Here is a 26,682-nt window from a genome sequence, read left to right as displayed (position 1 = left end):
TTTCATATAATCAAAAGAAATAGTGAGTGAGTTATGTCATCAGTTCCCCCATGCATATACCGACTGGGATTTGCATACTCATACAGTATATACAAACGACGCATCAAAGATACTTTACAACTATTATATACAATCCTAATTTCACCGATTATTTTCCTCCGTAGAATCCATCGAGTATAATCATATAACACATCTCTATGGTAAAACCGTAAGCTGAAGTTAACGATCAATAATTGTTGAGAATGAGATTCGATATGCAAGAACGAATAACGATACACGCACCGTATAATACTACCCGGTATCGCGACGAGTCAAGGCAATTAAGAGGAAACTGAGAGACAAGTAGGACCAAAGTACTGTCAAGAGTCAATGTTTTGTTTCTTTACCAATAATATACTGTAATCTACAATACTACAGCTGATATGGATGACGTTATGCTGAGGAGATATAGCAAACAACCCGTCTTAATGAAGCATGTTAGCGTAGCATTTGGAGGTGAGGAAAATCTCACTGAGCTGAGACTGAGTGCTGTGACTGTGAGTGAGGATGAGGAGGGAGACGAGGCGAGAGCCGGGGGGGGGGGGGGGGGCGAGAGAGGCGGACCCCCTTCTTTAGCTTTGCGGAGCTCTAGCTTCCCGGTTTTGAAAATCGTCTTGATGTGCTTATCATGCATCAGCCACGGTGCGGTGGCGGCAGGTGGCCGAGTGTCAGTGTAGAGTCTACTTAGTCATGTTAGTAGAGTCTAACCCAGGCCAGGGAGCCCAGCCGGGGGCCTGTTGCATGACGAGATGAGCGATACGTAGGACCATTCTTCCGAGATAGGAAGATTGGCGACAAATCAGCGCTTTCCGTTTCACGAAGGCAATTTTGTCTTCCAAGTCCGCTACATCGTTTGATATCGATAGTATCAAAAAAATATTTAGTCTTCATCGTCACCTGAGCCATTTATTTCGGAATTACGACTTTTCATAAAATCTTTTATTTCAATAAAAGGAGATCAAATGATGTTTTATTTATTACTGATTGTAGAATTGATGTATGGAGCTTACTTTATGAGGTAAAAAGAGAAAAAACTTTGAAGTTTCACAAGCATAACTGAATAAAATAGAAATTCTCATTATTTCCCTTATTTATAACACGGTGTTCTTTTAGAGACACCTTTCATTGATATTTCAACGAAAGAGACCCTTGTCCGATATAAAAATTGATTTAACTAAGTAATTTCGACATTTTATTTGTTCAATATTCTGTATTTTTATAGAATATATACAGTGATAATTTTTCAAATTATGCATTAATGTGTTATTTGTTGAGGTAAAAATAGGGTTTGAATAGAGTATGATGGGGTGTCCAAACTTCGCGCACTTTTCAAAAATATTCATCAGGCTTAATTTTGTCCACAAATTATTCATAATTTATACAAAACCAATTCAAGAAATAGTTACCACATTGACGGCAAGATCGTAAACTATAAAATCATGGACGAAAATGTAAAGTAGGTCACGGGGTTTCGCCAGTATCGCGATCTCAAAATTCTATTCCGATCGGCGAATGCGGGCTGTGCTTGAAAACCGTTCAGAAAAAGTGTGACCTAACTTCGCGCACCAAAGCTTTTGTGGAGATTTAAACAAAAACTCAAGCTCAAAAAGTGAAATATTTATATCAGATTGATGGCAAAATGCTATGGAATAGGTTAGTACCAAATTTAACTCACATTTTTTATGATTTCTGCTTGTAAAATGGTGATATCGTGATGCTTGTTGCTTTCTTCAAAACGGGCGCTAACGGTGACAAATTTGCCGATCTTTTGCCTATATTTTCATGAATACTGGACTAATCCTAAAGAAACTTTCAGCGAAGGGTAATTGTAGGTCGCTTTTCACATTGATGATGTCAGATTTTAAGGATATTGGCTAGTTTTTGAGATAATGACCGTCCGCGAAGTTTGGACACGCGCGAAGTTTGGACTCACTGCCATAAACAAATCCAACTGTGTCTGATTGTATGAGACTATAAAGGAAAATATGAGAGGCTGCGTGTGAAAAATCAAATTTATTTATTTTATTTGTCAGATATAGGCAATGCAAAAAATACAAATGTGAGTGTTTAGAGAATAAACATACCTCGGTTGCATGATAAGTAACCGAAGACAAGGAACATGAACATTGATGCAAGCATGTCCAAGTGCCATAAAGTCGTGCTTTGCAATAATAATTAAAACATAGAAGAAAAAGTTGTGCAATCCACAATGGAAAAACTACTATTAACAGAAATAATGCTAAAAATTACAACGATCATAAACGTTGGTCATATTTACAGTTGATCACTTAATTCATGGAAGTTTACAAGTATAATATTTAAGAATATACAAAATATATATGTTCAATATTTCAATTCTTTAATTGACCATACTCACGTGACTAGCGTGAAGTATGGTCAAAATAATTCTCAGAATAAATAGTTAAAACAGAAATCAAGCACTTACCACAATTATATGGATGAAGGTCTAACGAGTGGCAGTTTCCTGACATCTGGGCACAAACTGGAACCTCAAAAAAACGAAAAGTTATCTCCTACCCCCGTCTCGATCGGCCATTTTTGTTATGAATCTATTTTTCCATTGATCATCTTTCAATTTGATATATGATTATTCAGTTTGAATTCATTTATTTTTCATACTCTGCAGTCCTGCTGATCCTATTATCCTTGGACATTGTCAGAAGTAACGTGATTGAACTGGATGACAGGCAAGTACAATATCATTATTGAAGGAGGTAGTTCAGTGCATACAGTCATATGTCTGAAATATAAGTCCTTAGTTTGATTAACTAAATATCTATTCAACTCTGCTTCGATTTATTTTCTAGTTAGCTGTCTTGACAATTTTACATACAAAATGTTGAGAATCCCTCCTTTTTTTAGGGGGGGGGGTCCATTACACTCACATTTGCTATTTACCTAAATCCTGATATTTTTCTTTTTACATATTTTCATATTTAGATTTTGCTCAGTTTTCTAAGTAAAGATTTTCCCCATGAAAGAAAACAGCAGCTGATATAACAGATGTGTGATGTACATTTGTGATTCCATGTGTGGCCATTTATAGGGTGCAATTTGTATAACATGTGGTTAAACAGTGATCCAGGATGTAGGAGAGATAATGCTTCCAGCAAGCAAGCTGCCAGGAAGTACTATGAGGAAAAGGAGCCATGAACCAGGAAGTTAATCCAAACAATATGACTTGCACTATTAAACCAGGCCTCTTTTCAAACCCACGTGTAAAGTGCTTTCATTCCAAACTGAACCAACTTTAAACTGACCTTTAAAAATAAGGCTACATGTAATTGGTGCTGTGTCATTTAAAAAAACATGGTTTATTGTGGTTTTAGCATAATCATTGAAATTTTAATTTGGTGTATCGTTCCTGTATGGAAACTGTAAAATTATTTTTGGACAATAGTCTATCTCTTGTTCTAAATTTCATCAACAATGTGTAAAAAGAAGTGACAATTTTAATTTTAGAAATAAGATATTTCCTTCATGTACATGTAATCCAGAATAATTACATCAAAAAGAGGTTTATTTTTTCTGTGCAAAACTGAATATTTAAAATTATCATTTTTGTATTTTAGAATGTAAAAGCATGTTTTGCTTTTTGTTGCTTTTTTTTCTCAAATTAAATTATGCTTCAATATGTACCTCGTATGTCTTATTAAAACAAATGCATTTTGACTTTAGTATTAAGTATTAACCTCAAATGAAATTTCAAAATATATTTTCTGAACAGACGTAATAAGAATTCTAAGTATTAATTCCACTTAATATTACAGTACCGTATATAGTTTGTCTTTATGCCAGATGATTGTTTAACTAGTTTTACACATTTTAGCAGCCATCCTTCTCATTGATAAATTGTCTGTTGTTATTTTGTTTATTCTGTGGTGTATTATTGCCATACGTTGGTTATGTTCATGCAGTAATATTTCATCTAATTTGTTGTGGAAATAACTTTGACTTTCTGTTCTTTCAACAGCTTTGTTTGACGATTTGTCATCATCAAAATGGATTTTGTTTGATATGATATATGATTTGAAATTCATCAGAAGCTCTTTATTTAATTTCAGGTTTATTGAAGCAAAAGAGCATGGAAAGTGGCTTGTTGAGGTAACTGAATAAATCATTTTTTTTCAAGTTATAATAGTATTTGTTGATAAAAAGTAATGTGATCTATTTATTATCCAGTGTAATATCTAGTCAAGGTCGTTAAAAAGTGAACTCTGTCTGATTTCTTACACACAAAAGAAATAGGCCTATAGATATTTTAGATCATATGTTTTTAATCTCTAAGAGGTGTATGCATAAAAGATAAAACAAACCTTTTGCTTATGCATTTATTAGCATTTGCTTCATTTTTTTCAAGCTCTGTCATAGCAGTTTGAGCTGTTTTACTTGATCAGGGCTTTCATGTTTTATGAGATACGTTTAAGCACCCGAGAGAGAACCCCATTGTGTACATTAGCTTACATGTATACACCTTCAGTGCAAACCGAATGCCAACTATTAAATTTATTGGTTAAAAACAAGTGAAGAAACTAGTTTGACACCATGTCTAAGGAAAAGACGTTACATGAATGATGCAGTACATGTATTTTGCACTGCCCCCCCTTTGCATTCAAGCCCCACCTTTGTTCTGTGAGTGGTGTTCGCACTGTCAGCATGACGTCGCTATATTTTAAAACAGCAGTCCTTAAAGGGGTAATCCAGGCTGAAAATAAGATGATTTGAACAGATTAAGAAAAATCGGACAAGGAATAACAAACTTATGGTATTTTAAATATTTGCATTATTCTGCTGAATTAGTTCTAGGCATGTCTTCATGAATATTCAGTGAACAAACTAATGAAGTCATATCCCCGTTTGGCCGCTTGTTCTTTTGTATTTTATTGTATGAAATTATATTTATTTGATTTTTTTTCCTTCACAAACACTGATTAAGTGCATGAAATGTTCATTGCTGCAACTTATTTAATTACAGGGGAGACATACATGTATCATTTACACATGTATGATAAAAAATGAAACAATTATGATTTAAAAAGGAAGTGGGGATGTGACATCATCAGCCCATCTAATGAATATTCATGATTACGTGCATATAACTGTTTTCACAATATATTGGTAAACTTTAAATTTTCATAAATTCGCTATTGTTATCATATTTCGATGAAATTTTCTGCATTTTGCATTGAGAATTTTTTTTAGATAATATAAATATTTTCAGCTTGGAGCATCCCTTTAAATATAAAATGTTTTCTCATTTGAAATACCTGTCCATTTTCTATTATGCATGAATAATTTTCACTATACATGTATTTGAATAATATGACTATTTGCACATTTCATAATATACGTACATGTACAGTGATTCTAATTCTTGCATTCGGCCCAGTGTCAGAATGTTGCCGATAATGTTTTGATTTCTTTTATGTGCACATTTTACTGAATTTATAAAATAATTGCCATTTGTTCCCCAGTTTTATGCACCTTGGTGTGGTCACTGTCAGAAATTGAAGCCAGTATGGGCAAACGTTGGACTTATGATGATGAAGAGTCATCCTAATCTTCATGTAGCTAGACTAGATGGGACACGTTATGGAAGTAAGTGCATTAAAGGAAACTACATCTCAAGAAAAGAAGCAGTTTTATTGTAAAAGAGTGAACAATTCAAACCAAGTTTCATCAAAATCGGTAAACAAATAAGCAAGTTATGGATATTTAAAAAGTCTTGCTGTGCATTCTATGGGGATCCTCAAATTGGCAAACATGCTTCATAATGGCAGATTTTGTGGACAACTGTCACAACTCTCCATTTGTTTTGTACACAAATTTTAAGATTTTCCCATTATCTTTCAAATTGCATCTTGCCTCCTTCTGAGCAAGGTCAGGAAGAGAAAATGTGAAATACGTAAAATAAAGGGGAAATTTTGTGTACAAAACAAATGAAGAGCTGTCCACAAAAGCAGCCATTTCGAAGCATGTTTGCCAATTTGAGGATCTCCATAGAAAGTACAACACAACTTTTCAAACTTACATAACTCACTTATTCTATAACCGATTATGATGAAACAAGTATTAAATTTCTCCTATAATTTTATTCCTTCTGATAAGATTTATTCTCTCCTTGTTTTTTGCTTTCTTTTTACAGTTCATCAGTGGCAGATCTATGGGGGGGGGGGGGCGGATAAGAGGGTTTATAACCCCCTAGGGCTTCCAAGTACAAAAAATAGTGACCTACATTTTGGAGCCAACCCCAAATTACCTTCATTTTATAGCAACCCCCCTTTTTTTGGTTGTGAAAAAAGACCCAATTACATAAAATTTTGATTTTGCAACCCCAAAATACTACAACCTGTGAAAGACATGAGCCAAATATAGAAGTGTTTGGCGATTGGTACAATAGAATATTACTGTGAAGAAGAGATTTTCAATTGGGATTACATAGCTATTCCACTCTTAGAAGTACATTGATTTCTCCCATTAAAGCACTTATCAATCCCCCATTCAAGCAGAGTTACTCGTACATTGTAAATACTTCCTACATTCTTACTTGAATTATTTATATCACTTTCACTTTTGATTGTTTTATTACAGAGGCGATGGACATGTTTGATGTGAGGGGCTTTCCAACTATCAAATAGTAAGTTAGAAAAGTTGAATTAAAAAAAAGAAAAAAAAAAAGAATTCCTAGGATTTTTTTTAATGTCAGAAATACTTCAACTATTCTGACTCCATTCAATACCATTAATGTGTAGAAGAGGTATATAATCATATTTTTCATCCACAAGATAATATCAAAATTATATGTTGATATTAATACTAAAATTATAAAGTGTAGAAATGGATTTAATAGACCCCTCCCTCATTTTTGCTTATGGGAAGATAAAACTAGGATGTCCTTTTGTAATGGAATCCCTCTCCTATTAAAATGCACAATACCATATGTATAATGTGTGTATTGTATGTCATAATCATTGATGAATGAATTATTAATTATTATAGCCAATTTTATCAACTGACTTCCATTATTTTATGAATTTACACATCAGTGCACTGTGAATGCTGATAAACTTACTCTTTTTCCCTTTCACATTGAAATGTATCTTCTGTTATGATTGATTTTTGAAATGTTCTGAATTTCAGCATTGAAGGAGATAAAGTTTTTACACATACCGGTGGAAGGACCTCTCAAGATATCATTGATTTTGCAGTAAAAGCACAAGGGTGAGTCATTGCTTTCATGACGAACTCAATCCCTAATTATAGGATGATATGAAAATTGAATCAGCAATATGCTTCTGTCATTTGCAGATGCTCTTTACAACATGCCTGTACTAGGACCTGAGATTGCAGTTATGCAACAATAGTATTACCGTAGGTCCTGTAATATAAAAAAAAGTACTACAGATATTTATGATCAATCATGAGTTTTTCTACATGATATGTAGAGTTGCTATCAATTGTGCATTTGACTCTATTGTTAGTGATAAGGGACATGATTTATTTGTCAAATCTAAACATTTTATATGATTGAATTCACACATTTTGTAGGTTAATTGGATTAAAAATAAATCTGGTGTACAGACAGAAATCATATATGAGATAATTTTTCTATTTTGTATTTGATAGGGAGGGAGGAAAATCACTACAGACAATTTATTAAGTGAGGAGTTGATATCAAACCAGAAAAATGGAAGGATTTAAATATTTGATGTTAGTGATTTGTACTGCTTTTCTGGGAAATAAAACAATACCAATTTCAGCTATTTTACCCCTTCCAGTCCTCACTATTTTCATTTTTAACCAAGTTTTACTTATTTTTTTTCTTTGTTGCAGACCTGCAGTGAAACAACTCACAAGTTCCAATACTTTACAACAGTATAGAAAAAGCAAACTTGTATTCTTTGTTATAGTTGCTGAAGATACCTCTAGTGAATTAGCAGTAAGTGAACAGCTTTGCGTACAATAATAACAGAAGTGTTGTCACCAAAGACATATGAAAATATCAAATCTTGTGTTTTGGGACTCAATAGCATTTTAATGAAAAAAACAGGGGAATCAAAAAAATTTGCCTTTGTTCATGCATGAAATTTTGATTGTTTATTTTTTAGGGGGTAGTCAAGGCTTCATTGTAATGTTTGCTCTGTTTGTGATACATGTATTGTCTTTACAAAGATATCTTCTTATTTTTAGATTTTAAAGAATCATGCTAACATGTATTTATCAAGTTCCATATTCTTCAACCTTTACCAACTGAACCCGGTGCTTGAGATAACTCAGGCAAGGGTCTGACTTAGGGAAATACAGTTGAGGCCAGAAGTTTACATACACCAAGGATATTCAAAGAAAAGTTGACACTTGCCAAACATAAAATTTACTGTATCTTATAAAATACTTGTGCTATCATGAAGAATTTGATATCAATCAAATGAGTATGTCATGCTATCATGAGGAATTTGATATCAAACAAATGAGTTTGTCATCACATTGCTTTGTCATCAGGAGCTGAAAAATATTTTGGTGTAATTTTTGTCCCCAAATCTTCATATTTTAGACAAATTAAAAATAAAGACTTGACAAAAACATCTCATATTTGTGCTAGTTACTTCTCAACACAAACATTTCACTTTTTTGTACAGTGGTGACATGGTAGAAAATATAATATAAATCATAGATTTTACATTTATGTATTTCTGTGAAACGATGTTTGAAAATATAATAAACAATAGAATACATTTGGCACGAATATTTTTTTCCTTTCAAGAAAATTCCACCTGAAATATTCTTTAATCCCAGCGACATCCCAATCATGTGAAAGAGCTTAATATGCCCTTTCATTTGATACCAAATTCGTCATGGTAGTATTTGTATGTATTATGTGAAGGATGTTCGAAGTTGAACCTCCTTGATAATACTGAATTTAAATTGTATTAAACAGGTCAATAAGGCTAGCCCTTTCCAAACTGTGTACTTACCCCTAATTGATTAGTTGACAACTGGCTTTTAAAATGTTTTATGACCATTGGCCCTGATGTCTTTATACATGAACATTTATCCTTTCCAGGGTAGGAAATTATTTTCATTTTCAGGGACTATTTTTTTTTTTTGGGGCGGGGGGGCACATTGGGGGTGATGTCTGAAGGGGGGGGGGGGCTATTTCTTTAAAAATTTCAAGGGGCTGCTTTTTCCCATTGAGCAATCATGCTGTAAGCAGTATTCTTGTATACATGTATGTAGAAGGTTGATTTTATTAATGTTCTTGAATGATTATGGGGCAGATATTTGGGAAATTTTGGAAAAGATGGTTGACCCAACGCATTTCGCTTTGCAAGTTTTAGGTGTGATTTTAGCTGTCATGAAGACGAAATTGTCTATCGCCCTTATGCATTTCCTATAATGATCATGCCCATTTGGTAAGTAGAATGAATTGGGATAAACATGTACCGGTAATTAAGTTTATACTATTAATGTTCTGATTCACTGGCCCAGACCTGGATCACCTCCTAGAAACGAAATCCTGTTTCTTAACTAGATTCTTGGGGTTTTCTTTTCGCAGACGTTATTCTCAAAGGTTGCTGATAAGCGTATTCTAGATGCCTTTTATTACCATGTGAAACCTGATGTCATACCGGAGGGGGCGAGGCCAGAGAATGTACCAGCCATCATGGTGTTTAAAGATGATCATCATTATCAATATGAAGGTTAGAAGATCAGAATGTTTATTTATCCTATTCATATTTTCACAAAGAAGTATTAATTTTCTATGTGATATCATAGCTGTATAACTGTTATGGTTTTACAATAATAAGGCTAGAACTAGTCCTAATTAAGCTAGAAAACTTGTCAACAACCTCTTAATGATTGTTGTTGGTGTGGTTGGTCAGCCATTTCATACTGAGGGATTGCATTCAACCAATAGTTTAGTATTATCATGTCACATCCTGGTATGTAGGGGAAGGCGGGGTAAGTTGAGCATAGGGGCAAGTTGAGCCACCACCCCCAGGCTAATAACGAATGAGTCAGACATTGTGGTGGTGTCATGTATTGATGACCCATTGCATAACCCTTTACCCAACCATACTGTTTTAGACTTTGAAACAAAAAGTACTTTTTTAGACGGAAATACAAATTTCAGCCAAAAAAGTAAAAAAGTGTGTAAAATAGAGGAGTGCTTTTTACCCACACACGTTTAAATATAATAAAGAAATAAGAACATTATTGTTAGTCCAGGTATGGATCTTCATTCCTGTCATAGTCTTTTAAATGATGGATGCGTAAGAAATGTGTGGATATGAAATTATCGCATGGAGTTCGGACTGGGGTACTTTGAGCCATCCAACATGGGGCAAGTTGAGCCATGGTAATTCTTATAGTAATAAGAATTTAAAAAAAATTGAAAAGCCATTGATATGCAGGCAGAAAGGTGTAAATTCACATGACAGTTCTTTTACTTTTAGAGGATGTTAGACTGTTAGTATTTATAGAGAATTAGCTAGTGAAAAGACTTGAAATGAAAAATTGACATGCTGCTTCTTCCCGCATACATTTTGTACAGAGTTTTTGTAGCTCATCTTACCCCAGAAGGTGGCACAACTTACCCCACATATGGGGCAAGTTGAGCCATTTGACATCGTTTTTTTCAAAGGTCACAATGAATTTTAGTGTGGGGCTAGAAAGTTATATATAGGTGAAAAATATTTTCCAAGAATGAAATTTAAAGGCAAGGTACTTATTTCTACAATATTACTAGTCCAGGGACTCGATTTAAAGGCGCGCGAGAGCGATCACGCGCTACATGCGCGCCTTAATCCATTTTAGGTAGCGCGATTAATAGCGCCCCTCGCGATTGCTGACATGCACGGAAATGCCTAAAGTCGCCCTCGAAATCACCCAAAATCATGTTTTCGGGGGCAACATAAAATCTGAATGTCGTCCCTGAAATTATTGCTGAGTGATAACAACTCAACGGCCCACTAGCGTCATATGCTCGAGCTCCGCTTACTATTCAAAAATCATCCAAAATCCACACTCAAAATCATGAATAAGCCGTAAAAATAGCGAGTAGGGCAGTTTCAAATTCCGAAGTTGCATTATTTTTTCTGTACCTCGTATTTCCATACACAATGGTACCAGGTATAGAAAAAAATCAACGCAACGGTCGGGAAACAGTTGCATGTATAGGGGTCCATTATGACTACCACCATGTGCAATTTCGAATGCACATGTTTCCCCTACAGATATCACAATTCTGTGATAAAATAATTTGAATTACACAGGAAATAAATCCCAGAGTCTAGTAACCGAGCATTGGTGGGTTGTCATTCGGCTTTGCTTTTCAAAACGGCTTATTAACTTCCAATTATTAACTTTATCAATTATAACTAAGAAATCATTTGTTTTCTTTTTCTAGGGGATGAGGTATTATATCAGACAATAAATCATCAAACAAAGCTCCATCTATTTTACAAGGCCGGCGGCAGGCTCATGCATTGGCGCTTTTTCTAGCTAGCCAGTTGGAGCTCTGTCTCTCTGCCAGAGCTCTTGGGGACAATTCGCTCAGTAAAGGCCTCAATGATGGTGATTTTCTGTTTCAGACAGAGTTTACATTTCAGGAATATTATTCAAAACTGCCAATTAAGTTTGATGATTTCTTCATTGTCATATATATTTAAGTTCTTAATGAATACATTCTCACCGAATTTAGACTCCCCCATAGAAAAATGAAATTTTCATGGAGATCTGCGTTTTCAAAGAACTTCAGGAAAAGTTAGGGTATGTATGTGGGCCTTTATTACATGTACATGGCTGAGTACAGGGTATTGTACTGGAATAGATGGAGTAGAAATTAGATATTGAATTCATTTATATCCAAGTCCAACTCACAGTCACACCCCCCACACACACATCCAAGATTCTAAGCATGAAAAATAACTTCAAAAATCATACAATATTAAACAAAAAATTAATAACTCATTAATAAGTGAACGGGTATTCCTCAAAATACAAAAAAGGTAGCATTTAAAAAGTAGCCCCCGAAATTTGACAAAAAATCTAAAATGGAGCCCCCGAAAAAAAAAAAAAATTGTCAGTGACTTAACTTTTAGCCAAAGTCAAAACGTAACTAAAACAGGTTTTATAACACACAATCTAATTACAATAAATTGTAAAACAATTATAAATACTTCCTTTGGTTGTTGATTGTAACTTTATAGTACAAACATTTCCTCCATCCGTTTTGTTAATTGGACAAAAAGCTCCCCTTGTATGATGATGAAGAGCTTTTTGCAGTGCTCCTCTACCGCTCTCCTTAAAAATTCTAGGAGAGCTTTTTATTGCTCCCCTCATAATTATAAAACTTAGTCCCTGCTAGTCATATCAATTCTAACATGCAAAATGCAAAAAGTGTCACAACTTACCCCGCCTTCCCCTACTGGTTGTACTGGACTTCCAGGTTCAAATAAAGTTTAATAACTGAATTACTGTAGTCAATAAAGACCATTTGACCCTATCCTGTGGGTGCTTACATAGAGCGAAAACAGATAAAAGATGAGCATGAACAAAAAAATAATAAAAGAAAAGTATGAAAAATGCAACTTCTTTCAAACTGCTGAACATTTTGCATGCCCCCCCACCTGTTGCAAAGTTAGTACTATTGGAGCATTCTGTGATAAGTAGCGTCGTGAATTGAATACGTGGGGGCATGTAGTCTCTCATCTAAACCTTACTGTCAATTAAATCAAAGGAAAACGTGAATTTCAGTTTTATTGATTTCCTTGTACAGCACCTGAAGGAAGTCTTTCAGAAGAACACCTATCAGAATGGATCGGAGCAGAAAGGTTTCCGGCATTCTTGAGGATTGGCAATGATAATATCAATGACATAGGCAGAACGGGTGAGTGTAATCATGATTTTGCAAATCAATTAAGATCCAAAGATGGTGATGGTTGTGGTGGTGATGATGAGAAGGGTAATGATGATGAAGATGATGACGACGATGGTGATGATGTGATGATGATGATGATGATGGTGGTGATGATGATGATGATGGTGGTGATGATGATGATGATGGTGATGATGGTGGTGATGATGATGATGATGGTGATGATGGTGATGATGATGATGGTGGTGGTGATATTAATGATGATGATTATGATGATGATGTTGCTGATGATGGGGAAGATGAAGATGATGAGATGATGATGATGATGAAGATGATGGGGATATTGAAGATGATGGCTGTGGTGATGATGCACATGATTTGGTGATGTTTGATGGTATTAATGATGGTGATGACCGTGATGGTGATGATAACAATGATGATGGTATTGATGATGACGATGATGATGATGGTGGTGATAATGATGATGACAATGATGTTATTGATGATGACGGTATTGATGATGATATTGATGATAGTGAAGATGAAGATGATGGCGGTGGTGATGATGCACATGATATTGGTGTAGCGGCACAGCTTTGCAAGACGGCCGGTGGCCGCCCACCGTTGCGCTGCCCACGTACAAAAAAAGACGGGAGTCAAAGAATGACAAGTTCGATGAAGTTAAGTTGTGTATCAGGTTTTTATTCTAAATCAAAGTCAAATTACATGCTGGATAATAATAAATGTCGCATCTCTGGGCTGGACGACCGACGACAGACAAAAATCAAACCGACATGGCCTACGGCGGCAAAACAAATCGGGAACGAAAAACTGCCCCTTGGCAACTAATCACTCCCTTTTTATCCCTTTCTGGGTCAAACACCGCGTGGCGAGAAAAGCCTTTCCCCAAATCGACCCTATCACTTTTGGTGTAATGCGCGAAATTAATCCGCCTATAATGTAAGTATATAAAACGGAACTTAATTATTGTGTACCCCGATTCCAAATTCAAGTTCTTCGGCTTTCCATTATTCTTCCAACTTACGTAACTCTCTTAACCACTCCCCCAACTGCTCTCTCAGTCAATTAATCCTCTTTTGCGACTCTTGTCACTTCAGCCACTCCCACTCACAGCTCACTTCCACCAAGGAATTCACCCCTTGCTTCCACACCTGTTCACACTCTCGCTCTCTCTCTCTTTAATCACTGAAGAATGCAAGCGAGCCGAAGAACATGAATAAGAAGCATAGTAAATAACTGAAGTTCCAATGGACTTCTATTAGTCCTGAACGCCTAGCAACCCAGTCAGTTTGCCCTCTTTCACTTCCACATTCCAATCGCTAGCCTGGCCCAGAAAAACTAGCAAACGAAATCAACACCTTTAAGGAATGTAAACAATGGAAGAAGGCGAACGAACTTCTTTACCCAAACAAACAAATCTCTATTTTCCATCCCGCTATAACTCTCCCCTACTGAATCGATCTGTTCCATAAGATCGCAAAAAATAAGGAAAAAAAGATTTGTTGATACTGACGGTCGTCCATCCATGACACTTACAATTTGTCATAAACAATATAAACATTTCAACATCGTTCTATATTTATGCCAAATATTGTTCTTTCAAAATCTTCCCTTTTTGGCAAATAAATTGCATGTATATACATTGTACCTGTACCTTCTTCAATTAAAAATAGGATTTGGAGAGCTTCTATCAGGGGAATGTCAACGTATAGGCATTGGGAAGTGGATGACCCAAGCTTCCTGCTGCTTCATCGATGACATCACCCCTTCAAAGATAAACACTCCAGACCCCTGAAAAAATGGATTAAAAGGTTAAGTTACAAATTCAACCTCTAAACATCTATTAAACCTTCATTATACCTCTTATGCACAACTAGTTACGTCAAAATACTACAGGTACATAAACATACATGTACAGTAGTAATAGCAATGATACACGTGAAAAGTAAAATTATCCATATCCGTATCTGTATCCACCTTACAAAATGAAAAACCAACAGCAGTAAATCTGGTCATCTTATAAAAAAAAAACTAAATAACCTTAGTTAACAAGTGCATGTTTCATGTCCAAAATGATACTAAAAAATATTTTGCATCAGCATACTTGTATAATGCCCTAGTAAAAGTGTTTATTAATCAATCGAACATTAATCAATGGATGGGTTGTAATTGTAAACCATGAACAATCAACTTCAGGCATTATATATCAACCATGAACATGCATCATAAACAGTAAACAATAAATATTTTGATATTGGACAGCATGCATGCACATGTTAGACCTCGCTCTGCTATGCTTACAAATAATGACGGTTATTCTGAAAGTTACTATTATTTTATGTGTTATACTTTCAGAACCATTACTTTACAGTGTTTTTTTTTTTTTTTATGTACAATTCATCCTTTGCTTCCAAACAGATGACATAGTGCACCTCTAGGGTAAATCTCCACATAAAATAGATAAACAATTGTTTTAAAAAATCCCTTTTTCATTTGTTCAGATTTTACAAGTCCTTTTATATGGACAAAAAATAACCCAAACATTACTGTTTTTCTACCATTTACCAAGACTTTGGGATGATATCAAAACTACCATCAGAGGTGGATATCCCATGCCTCCTCCAGTTCGTTTGACACCATCCTGCCATCTGATATGTAGTTTCCTATAAGGACAAATATAATTACATATTTACAGATTAATTAATATCACAAAATATATTAAATGATCCATGTCGGCAAACCAAACTGGGCCAGTCAATCAATAAAACCAAGCAATCATACATATAACTCATAATCACTAATGTACATCATTTATCCCACAATAATCAAAAACTAATTAAATCCAAAAATGTGTCTGACAAAAACTTACTATTCTACGTAGGTATAGCTCCTTCCCCCTTTCTGTTATGGGGTGCATCCGGCAGGGAACGGTGCTCCCAAACCCAGAACATATCCCTATGTATTTGTATTATGTAGCATTCTTTCAAAGTTGAGTCACCTTCTCCAAAACTTCTCAATATTTGTTATTTACCACCAATTTCCAAATACATGCTCCTTACCCCACTCCCTACTAATCGTTTCACAAAGCTATGTCCAAATAATAAAACTGTCAGTCATAAATAATTGAAGGCGGAGTCCAGCCCAGAGACCCAAGGTAAATTTTTAATTGTTTACTTATTACTTTATTTTTCCAATACAGACTTAGGTAAGTTGTATGGATTAGAATGAATGCCTTTATTTTGTCTTTAAGATCTCATCTGGACGACACTTGTTCCGCCTCTGGTACGCCCACTTGTACGCCCCCATCCGTACTCTGGTTAGACCAGTACTCTCCCCTACTGTTTCTGTAGTTACTCTTTCTGGTACTAAAACATATTCATCCTCAAAATCTTTTCTAGAATCCTTGTAGCTAGCAATGATTTTCCTTCTCTCATAACCCAAAATCTTCCATATTTTGGTCAACCACATCTGATTCAGAAGGTACTTTCCTTACTAGCCTACGATTCACTATCTTTGGATTACCTCCATTAAGGTCGGATACGATAAATATCCTCAGTAAGATTTATCCAATCAACAACATATAATTCATCAAAATAAACATTCTCCAACTTGTGTCTTTTACTTGAAGCACACTTCTTTAAGTAAACAAGAGATCCTATGCCCAGGGGAGGGGACTTGCAGAGATATTTGCATCAGCTCGGGCCTTATTCCGGGCTGCTACCTTGTCAGTTCTTTCTTTGGCAACTTTTTGAGCCCTCTCAACCAACTCGGCTTGTTCTTTAACAAAGTCTTGTTCCCATTCTACATCAGACACACCCAACAAATGATCTAAAGGAATACGCTCTTTCCTACCAAACATAAGAGCAAAAGGGCTGACCCTCGTAGTTTCGTGGGGGGTGGTATTGTACATGTAGACAAGATGAGGCAATAATTCAGGCCATCTACGTCTATCACGCTGATCCAGCGATTTGATTAGGCCAAATAATCTTTCAGCCTGAGCATTACCCTCAGGATGATATGGTGTTGTACGAGTCTTACGTATACCATAAAGCCTACATAATTCTTTTATCACCTGACCCACAAAATTACGTCCCTGATCACTATGAATTCTATTTGGAATTCCATACTTTGTGAACCAGTGCTCTTGTAGAGCTTTAGCTACTGTTGAGGCGTGTTGATTTCTACAAGGGATTGCCTGAGCTAATTTCGTATATACATCTGTAATAACAAGTACATCCTCAAATCCTCCCTTACCAGGATCTAACTTAACAAAATCAATAGCAATAATTTCCAATGGACTAAATGCCATTAGATGTCTCATTGGGGTTCTTACCCGAGGCTGCATCTCCTTTGCCTTAGCACATTTAATACATCTTTTAACATAAAATTTTATATCACGAGCCATGCCAGGCCAATAAACTCTTGACCTAGCTAATTGTTGAGTTTTATTTCTACCTTGATGTCCCCATTCATCATGACATCCAACTAAAATACTCTTACGCAAACACTGTGGGAGTAAAATTTGAAATATAAATTACCAAATAAAGGATCAAGAACCTTCCTTCCTAACATTCCATCTTTAACAGTAAAATTAGACCATTGATATAACCATTGTTTCAAACTATCCGGTTCTGAAAAACGTGCGGGAAATTCATCCCCCGGTTTCCAGTGCGCACTCCACCGTTCCCACACAAATCTCAGTTCTGGTTCAATTTTCTGCATTGAATGAGTCGTTCAGGCGAAAAGGAAGGAAACAAATTTAAAAAAGTGCCCTAACAAATTTTCCTGGTCAGAAACACCAGACTTCGATTGGATTTCATAAAAGGCTTGCTGCAAAGATTGCACAGTTGTTTCTTTCCAAAATGTTTTTGAAATAGTTCAATAATACTTTTAGTATCTTATTTCCCCGAAAAACAACTTTTTTACGTGCTGCACCTTCCAAATTTGCTCTGATTATGCCGCACTTTTTGAGTTTCAGAGATTTGGTATTGTTCACAATAAAGATCTATTTCTTCTAACCATTCGGTAAGGGAAATGCCACCTTGTCCAGAAAATCTCTCAAGTCTGGTACTTCTATCACTAGGGGTAAACCTACACCCTTGTAATGCTCCGGTTAAACCGGTTACTAAATCTTCAACTAACTTTTCAGCCATAATTTTACTATGTATATGTGAATACTACTGAAAGGAGATGCAACCTCAACTACGGTAAACCTTCAGTTATAACACACTTATTAAATAGTCTACTATCTAACTCTGGGAGAGAAAGGTAACCAATCGAACCAGACGCAGAACCTAGGAAAAAAAGACATTTAGTTAAAATTGTGACATGTGTAAGTCCAGACCACAATAAACATTGGGGGTCTGACATAAAGGTAAGCACAAAAGACTGCAAATTCTATATAGATTTTCTGAAGATGTATTTTCATGTGTTGCCAAAGAACACTCCCAGAATCTAGATTTTTACTATTATTATTCTGTCTAGTGGTGTATTTGCAGAATTTATTTGTGCTATCTCCTTCAGATCCCAATGCACACTAATGCAAAACAGACATAATAACAAACTGCATAGCTACACACATATCTTAACACATCGTCATGTTGAGAAGATAACGAGTTCATATCTTTTCAGATACATATCAAGCATATCTTATAGTTTGTAATATGAGAGTCTACATTAAATGTGAATGACTGTTCTGGAAAAATCTTAACAAGGGCTTCACTACATACCAGCGACTCCTGCTGCTTCACTCGCCAAGGCTATCGGCTTCCAAACGACAGTGCCAGCTTCCACCGTCGAAGATATCGAAGACAGGGTCTACCACACCACGTCGATGACGAAGATGAAGGGCCGTGTCGAAGCGTTGGTTGGAAGAACGATGTCTCGGAGCTCCTCGATAGCGTCCAACTCCCCGAGCCGGACTAGCGCCTGCGGCCTTCAGTACCTAACCTCAATCCATCCTCATGAGACGACCAAGAAAAGCAATCGCCCTGCTGAGTTCCTTTACAGCCCCTTCCAAGACGATTCTCGCGCAGTTAAACGACTCCTCTCACCGCAGTGTAATGTGAAATCACCAGACTTCGTCGGTACCAACTAATCCGGAGGGTTTTAGTGGAAACCAGCTATGCTACCCCGTCAGGTCTATTTGCAGTGGTTTTCACAGGTCCCTCGACTCCTCGCTACAATGCAGCCACGCGTGAGTCCCAGGACGAAGGGTTCTTTCTCCTGAGCTCAACGGCACATGTAAGGTCCCAACGTCGAAAACCCGGGCGATGTGGGGGCTCAATCCAACCCCTGCAGCTGAATTTCTCTCTCCAACGTTAAAGTTAAAATAATATCAATTCACATCCTCGAACTAAAAATAAGCCGGAACCGGTGACATGAAGTGAAGCTCTCCTTGTTGAATTTATCTCAATGTCCGATAAACATTGTGTTTTATGCGTAAAACCAGACTGAAGGACTAAAACGTTCCCCGAACATGCTGAAGATGACGGTCGACCCCATCCGTACTACCAATTTTAGCGGCACAGCTTTGCAAGACGGCCGGTGGCCGCCCACCGTCTTGCGCTGCCCACGTACAAAAAAAGGACGGAGTCAAAGAATGACAAGTTCGATGAAGTTGAGTTGTGTGTCAGGTTTTATTCTAAATCAAAGTCAAATTACATGCTGGATAATAATAAATGTCGCATCTCTGGGCTGGACGACCGACGACAGACAAAAATTAAACCGACATGGCCTACGGCGGCAAAACAAATCGGGAACGAAAAAACTGCCCCTTGGCAACTAATCACTCCCTTTTATCCCTTTCTGGTCAAACACCGCGTGGCGAGAAAAGCCTTTCCCCAAATCGACCCTATCACTTTTGGTGTAATGCGCGAAATTAATCCGCCTATAATGTAAGTATATAAAACGGAACTTAATTATTGTGTACCCCGATTCCAAATTCAAGTTCTTCGGCTTTCCATTATTCTTCCAACTTACGTAACTCTCTTAACCACTCCCCCAACTGCTCTCTCAGTCAATTAATCCTCTTTTGCGACTCTTGTCACTTCAGCCACTCCTACTCACAGCTCACTTCCACCAAGGAATTCACCCCTTGCTTCCACACCTGTTCACACTCTCGCTCTCTCTCTCTTTAATCACTGAAGAATGCAAGCGAGCCGAAGAACATGAATAAGAAGCATAGTAAATAACTGAAGTTCCAATGGACTTCTATTAGTCCTGAACGCCTAGCAACCCAGTCAGTTTGCCCTCTTTCACTTCCACATTCCAATCGCTAGCCTGGCCCAGAAAAACTAGCAAACGAAATCAACACCTTTAAGGAATGTAAACAATGGAGAAGGCGAACGAACTTCTTTACCCAAACAAACAAATCTCTATTTTACATCCCGCTATATTGGTGAGGATTTTTGATGGTATTACTGATGGTGATGACAGTGATGGAGGTGGTGGTGATGACAATGATGGTATTGATGATGATGATGATGACAATGATGATGGTATTGATGATGATGGCTGTGGTGATGATGCACATGATTTGGTGATGTTTGATGTTATTAATGATGGTGATGACCGTGATGGTGATGATAACAATGATGATGGTATTGATGATGACGATGGTTACAATGTGGTGTTTGTAATTGTGAGGATATTGAGATGATATAATATTTATCAATTGAAATGGTTGGATGTTCCACAAATATGATGCAGTTCCTTTTAAAAATTATGGAATAAATATAATATTTTTTTTTTAATCTGCAGAAAAGCTTATTGCAGTTGGTCTTGTTTATCCAAGTGCTACAAACGTAAAGGATCATCCCCATAATCTAATGTTAGAACTCATCAAGAAAGTGGCAATTGATCACAGAGAAACATTCTACAAGTAAGTTTCATAATAGCAGGACATTGCACAAAGTTGCCGATCCATTGAAAATATCTTAATATATGAATGTTGCTGCTTCAGGATGGAAATTGTAAGAGGGTTTATTTTTAGGGATCTTATTAGAACTCCTCAGATAAACATGTATGGTGTGTAATTTATATTGTCCATTCCAAAACAACTATAGGTCAACTAATGAATTAAAAAATGTATTGTAATTGTACACAATTAATAAAGATAGGATGCATTACCTCTACAACCATCTGCAGCACAATAATGTGCAAAGAATATGTATGTCATCCCTAGTTTACTTTAATATAGTTTGCTTATTCCTATTTCTATGTTTCTTTATGTGTTCCTGCTATTTGGAAAAAATAGACATTAATAAGACAATGAAATTGAATATGTAAGTTTGTCTATATCCAGATTTTTTTTAAATAATAATAGTGGCACCCCCATGTTTCTTTGTCCTCCAGTTCCAAGTCAGATTTAATTTTTTTTTTTGGGGGGGGGGTGATAAAAAATTTGATATTTTCAAGAGTTGCAAAGCTTTCACTCTTAAGACCATGCTTGTATCTTGTCAGTGACATGTGCTTATATTTGTCTATTTTTTTACAGGAAAGTCCAGTTTGGATACATGGAGGACAGCAATATGCTGAGTGACATCATTCTAAGGTATGACTTTATTTCATAACTTTCTGGAACATACTTTTTCTCATTCTATTAGCACCACCTAGAATATTCTTTAGGAATATTATTGGTGTAATTCTGATTTACAAATCTGTGAATTTTTATGGACTCTTCGTTAAAGAATTGTTGCGATTTTTTTTAGATTGATAATTTGTTGTGAATGTTTTAATATAAAAAATAATGAAGTATTCCATGAAAAATTCCCCAACTGGACCAAAGAATGAAATTGACAAATCATATCCCAATCAAACGCTTGTAAACTAAAAAACATACGTTGTGCTTTTGCAGCTTATAGACTTTCTGTTTGTCAATTTTTACCTCTGTTGTGGGTCTTTAAGAGATCTCTGACTCTTTGTATTAGATATCATCGCAACTACACTAAGGAGGGGTTGTTAAACATCAACTTTCTTACAATATTATATTAGATATTTTAGAAGATAGTCGAAAAAGTAGGGATGATAGATAAAGAGTTAAAAACTAGCACCAAGTACTGAGCATTGTTCTTGAAAATTCATTTCTTATTTTCCTATGATGAAAGAGCTTTCATCAATGACATTTTTCTTTTTATTTCATTTTCTATCTATGTGTAGGTCAGTAGAAGTACCGGGTATCTTTGTAATTGACCCAGTCACATACCTGTATTATGAATTGGACGAACCTCTTCAGCAGACCGAGGAATCCTTTGTCAACTTCATGAACGGTATCATCGATGGCACTGTTCAGGTTAGTCTTATTTAAAGTCCCTCAGTTATAAACATGAGAAATTTGGGCTGGGTTAGTTTTGATATTTTAGGCTGTAGCATGCAATGTTAGTGTTCAAGCAAATATTTATCGTTGGTGAAGATGATTTGACAAAAGATCTGGATATGGTTTAATTTAACACAAAGTACTACTGGATGATATGGTTTGATTTAACACAAAGTACTACCATGATATGGTTTGATTTAACACAAATTACTCCCGGATGAATGATGTACAGTATTGCAAGTTGTGATATGGTTTAATTTAAAGGGGAATGAAACCTTTGGAACAAATAGGCTTGTGTAGAAACAGAAAAATCAAAGAATAAGAATAAAGAAAGTTTGAGAAAAATCGGACAAATAATGAGAAAGTTATGAGCATTTGAATATTGCAATCACTAATGCTATGGAGATCCTCCCATTGGCAATGCGACAAGGATGTGTGATGTCACTGATGAACAACTTTCCCTTTGGTGGACTATAAAATATCCTCAAAATGTCTCTTTTTGCTTTTTCTTACGATGATACAAACTCTTTATCCATTATGTATTCTTAAAAAATATGTATTACATGCCCTCATGTAGAAAGAACACATGATCTATGGATAGATGTGTTAAAAGAGGCAATTCAAGTGAAATATATACTAAAGTAATGGGGAGAGTTGTTCATCAGTGACATCACACATCTTTGTCGCATTGCCAATTTGCTATCTCCATAGCAATAGTGATCGCAATATTCAAATGCTCATAACTTTCTCATTATTTGTCCGATTTTTCTCAAACTTTTGTTGATCTGTTTCTTTGATTTTTCTGTTTTCACACAAGCTATCTTGTTCCAATGGTTTCATTCTCCTTTAACGCAAAGTACTACTGTATGAATGATATACAGCATTGCAAGTTGTAATATGGTTTAATTGAACACAAAGTAACGGTACTACTGGATGAATGATTTACACCATTGCTAGTTGTAAAATGATTTAATTTAACACAAAGTACTACTGGATAAATGATGCACAGCATTGCAAGTTTTTAACACAAAGTACGAATGATGTACATCATTGCAAGTTATGATATGGTTTAATTTAACACAAAGTAACGGTACTACTTGATGAATGATGTACAGCATTGCTAGTTTCAAAATGGTTCAATTTAACACAAAGTAATACTGGACAAATGATGTACAGCAATGCAAGTTTTAAAATGGTTCAATTTAACACAAAGTAATACTGGACAAATGATGTACAGCAATGCAAGTTTTACATGGTTACATTCAAGCAATAAGTACTACATGGTTCTTGGTATCTTTCTCCCAATAAGATTGTAGTTCAGAGTGAACATTGATTAGTTGAATTATATTAGTTATATATTTTAGTTTATTTCAATTTCAAGAGTGTTGCCAATATAATCTGATTATGTGTATTTGTTTTTAAATGCTGTGATATTTCCTTACTCTTATTTGGTTTCAGGCTAAAGGAGGCAATAGTTTCTTCAGAAAGATCTACAGAGTTTTCTATGAAATCATCAAGAGTGTTGTGGTAAGTGCACGTGGATACACTCCTTTTGTAGTCAAACAGGTGCAATTACTTTTTTGTGCTTACCTTTCAAATATTTTAATTGGTTTCCTGGTGTATATCCAGGCAAATGCCTCCTCATATCCCATTGACAGAAGTTTAGTATATGCAGTGTCTACTGAGCATTGTCATGATTTGTCTGAATGTAGCTGTACAATGAGTCAGGTTTGCTGTAATTTAAGGGAAGAAACAGCATATGAATAATAAAAAAAAAACTGAATGGATAAATGAATTAGATACATAACAGATAGATTGATGGCTGGATAGATGGTTTGATGGCTGAATGATGAATGAATGAATGAATAGATTCATAGAGAACCTGACAGGAAGTTGCTTCATTCCCTATGTTTGCTGAAAGAACCTACCTGTACCTGTGGTTTGATTACAATTTTGCAAGATCCATGGAAACTAGGATTAAAGTACCTAATCAGCTCTTTTCAGTGAACTTATCTATGAAAGCACAAGATTGTTATCCCTTCTTAAGTAACATCCTGTATGTTATGAATGGTCATTGTTTGTTCTTTATAAAACTCTTTTGACAAAACTTAAATCCTATCTTTCTTTATGGAATGAATGAACCCATCCAAATAGCCCCTTCCAAGAGCTGGCTGGTTGCTTTACTTCAGAAATGTACTGGTATGGGGTGGGAGGGGCGGGGGGGGGGGGTTGCGCTCTCACTAGAATAAACAGTACAAGTCTATTTGTTGTAGAATGAAGCAAGTAAAACAAGTTGCCGAAATTCTATAGAATTTATTGACAATTTTATTGAACTTAGAGCCTTGTGCTGCCATACTGGTTAATTTATTATATTCGTACCTTTACAGAAAAGTATAGACTATTATTCATATGACACTCCTGTTCAAAATCTAACAAAATTTTTCATCTTTATAACAGATTTTATCAAATGCAAATAGCTTATTTTGTTGTGGCGATATTTGAAATTGAACAAAGGGGCAATATCTAGCGATTGTGTAGTGTAAGATATGTAAAATCACATGAAGATGTTTGTTTTTACTGTATTTGCCTTACCATTTAGAAAAAAAATGTCACATTGTACCTCATAAATAAGATTGTGTTCATGAAATGATTTTGACTGGATGCAGATAATTGTCAGTTTTGAAATACAAATTTACAGCTTTAGTTATAGTTATAAGTTATCATTGTCTCATTATGTACGCATGAAATTTGTTCGAAAATGATGCAAACATTGTTTTTTTTTTTATGATCTGAATAAGAATATTTAAAGCATGTAGACTGAAAATATTGGCTTGATATTTTTACATGTCATGCTGTAAAATTTTCAGTTTTATTTATGACCTTGCTTTCAGTTCAGTGTACTATACTAGTTTTGTCTGTAGTATGCAAGTATTATACAGTTCCTCAAATGACTGGATTCTTCCTTAGCTTAACTTGCTTCCTACAAGTTTGTGATTTGTGCATCTGTTCTGTGCTTTATGGTATCACAATCCTAGATGCTTTGGAATACAATGCCCATCATTGCTTGCATAGCCATCCTATTCCCTACGGGGCTCATTGGCTTGGCCTGCTATGATTGCTACCGTACTGCCCCACATCGGAATATAAGGAGGAGGCAGAGGGCTAGGCCCCGACACAAGCTGCATGATGTCTGAGAGGAAGAAGAGGAGGACGAGTGGAAAGGATAGAAGGAAGGATGGAGAGATGCGGATGAGACCAAGCCATGTCAGGTGTGTAGCTGTGTCTGCATGTCTTGGTCTCATTAGCATGGATGAAAGAGTCTTTGTGTGCATGTGCATTGCTTGATGTAATGGGTGAAGGAGGAGTGTGAAAAGATTGGATGCAGTAACAAATAGCCAAATTAAGCTTAGCTTTGTTATTTTTTTGGTCCACACAATGTAGAAGGACTTACTGATTTGTATTGTGTTTGTTTGCATAATTTGCTCAAAGAAATACAAATAATGATAAAAAATAATCTTTATACTAAATCATGCACATATTCTAAAATGAAGTGTTATATTTTATAAGGAGATACCTCCCCCCCAAAAAAAAGAAAAAAAAGTGGGAGAAAAATATTTGTTGAGAATGTTTACCATGCACTAACATTAGGTATGGAATGTAACAACGGTTTTAATTGGTCAATTTTTCTTATTCTCATAGATGATGTGGCTGGCTAATCCAATCCTGATGACCCTTCTACTTGCCCTACCGACCGTGCTCATCACCTTCATCTGTTACAGCATCTGTACAGCGGAACCCATGGATGAGGATGCAGAGTTCCAGGACAGCGAGGAGGAAGACGAAGGAAGGGACCAGGATGGTCCAAAGATAGAGGAAATACACGACGAAGATCCATCAGGTCATCAAAAGACAGAGTAGCATATCTAGTTTATAGTCTCTAGTGACATGCAAGTCATGTGAGCGATCATGTGTGCTGTCAGTCACATGACTTGCATGCTTTAGTGTGCAATTCATGTTAACTGGAGACGGTCGAGCCTCATGGTGCCGAGTCTGAATATTCATGTCTCTTCTTGATTTGGAAATAGAACATGAAATGAAAGGTAGGCTGTGAACAAACTAATCATGGGATATAGGAACATAGAAAGTTGGTTATGTTATGAAATATTTGGTTTCATATACCTGTGGGCTGTTCATAAGGTTGTTAACAAAACGAGTAGAAGATGAAGTGCCTATCAAAATGCACAGTTTTCCCTGATGAGTCAACAAAGCTTGATTGTGTGCAATCAATTTATTTTACTTTCATGCAATTTAAACTTGGATAGTATTCTACAAAGATCATATTTCAGCTTAATTGGATTCAAGTTTGAGATGGTTTAGAATAATGAATGGCTCGTCACCTTTTTCATAA

At 35.9% G+C, this 26,682-nt stretch overlaps 1 protein-coding gene across 2 annotated transcripts; it reads left to right on the top strand.

Moving 5' to 3' along the window:
* Positions 1-283: 283 nt before the first annotated feature.
* On the top strand, positions 284-26,496 carry LOC121407783 (protein disulfide-isomerase TMX3-like). Of its 2 annotated transcripts, XR_005968952.1 has the most exons (15): positions 284-495; positions 2,687-2,747; positions 4,125-4,164; positions 5,535-5,658; positions 6,652-6,697; positions 7,201-7,281; positions 7,894-7,999; positions 9,614-9,758; positions 12,839-12,949; positions 20,720-20,840; positions 21,456-21,512; positions 22,118-22,250; positions 23,733-23,801; positions 25,310-25,543; positions 25,974-26,060. XR_005968952.1 is itself a non-coding variant. In XM_041598980.1 (14 exons), the coding sequence occupies exons 1-14, from the start codon at positions 423-425 to the stop codon at positions 26,190-26,192; spliced, it is 1,386 nt and encodes a 461-aa protein (XP_041454914.1). In that variant the 5' UTR covers positions 285-422; the 3' UTR covers positions 26,193-26,496. The 2 variants fall into 2 exon arrangements, 1 of the variants encoding a protein (XP_041454914.1); XM_041598980.1 differs by lacking the exon at positions 25,310-25,543 and having other exon boundaries at positions 285-495; positions 25,974-26,496.
* Positions 26,497-26,682: the final 186 nt, after the last annotated feature.

The sequence above is a fragment of the Lytechinus variegatus genome, chromosome 2, assembly GCF_018143015.1.
Source record: "Lytechinus variegatus isolate NC3 chromosome 2, Lvar_3.0, whole genome shotgun sequence".
In the NCBI taxonomy this organism is placed as follows: Eukaryota; Metazoa; Echinodermata; class Echinoidea; order Temnopleuroida; family Toxopneustidae; genus Lytechinus; species Lytechinus variegatus.
Note: the sequence above shows the minus strand (reverse complement) of the source record. Positions and strands in the feature narration are given on the sequence as shown.

Coding starts and splice junctions, on each gene's coding strand:
- LOC121407783 (XM_041598980.1), top strand. CDS start 423: ATGGATGACGTTATGCTGAGGAGATATAGCAAACAACCCGTCTTAATG. Junction 6,698..7,200: donor GGCTTTCCAACTATCAAATA/GTAAGTTAGAAA, acceptor TCTGAATTTCAG/CATTGAAGGAGATAAAGTTT. Junction 7,282..7,893: donor TTTGCAGTAAAAGCACAAGG/GTGAGTCATTGC, acceptor TCTTTGTTGCAG/ACCTGCAGTGAAACAACTCA.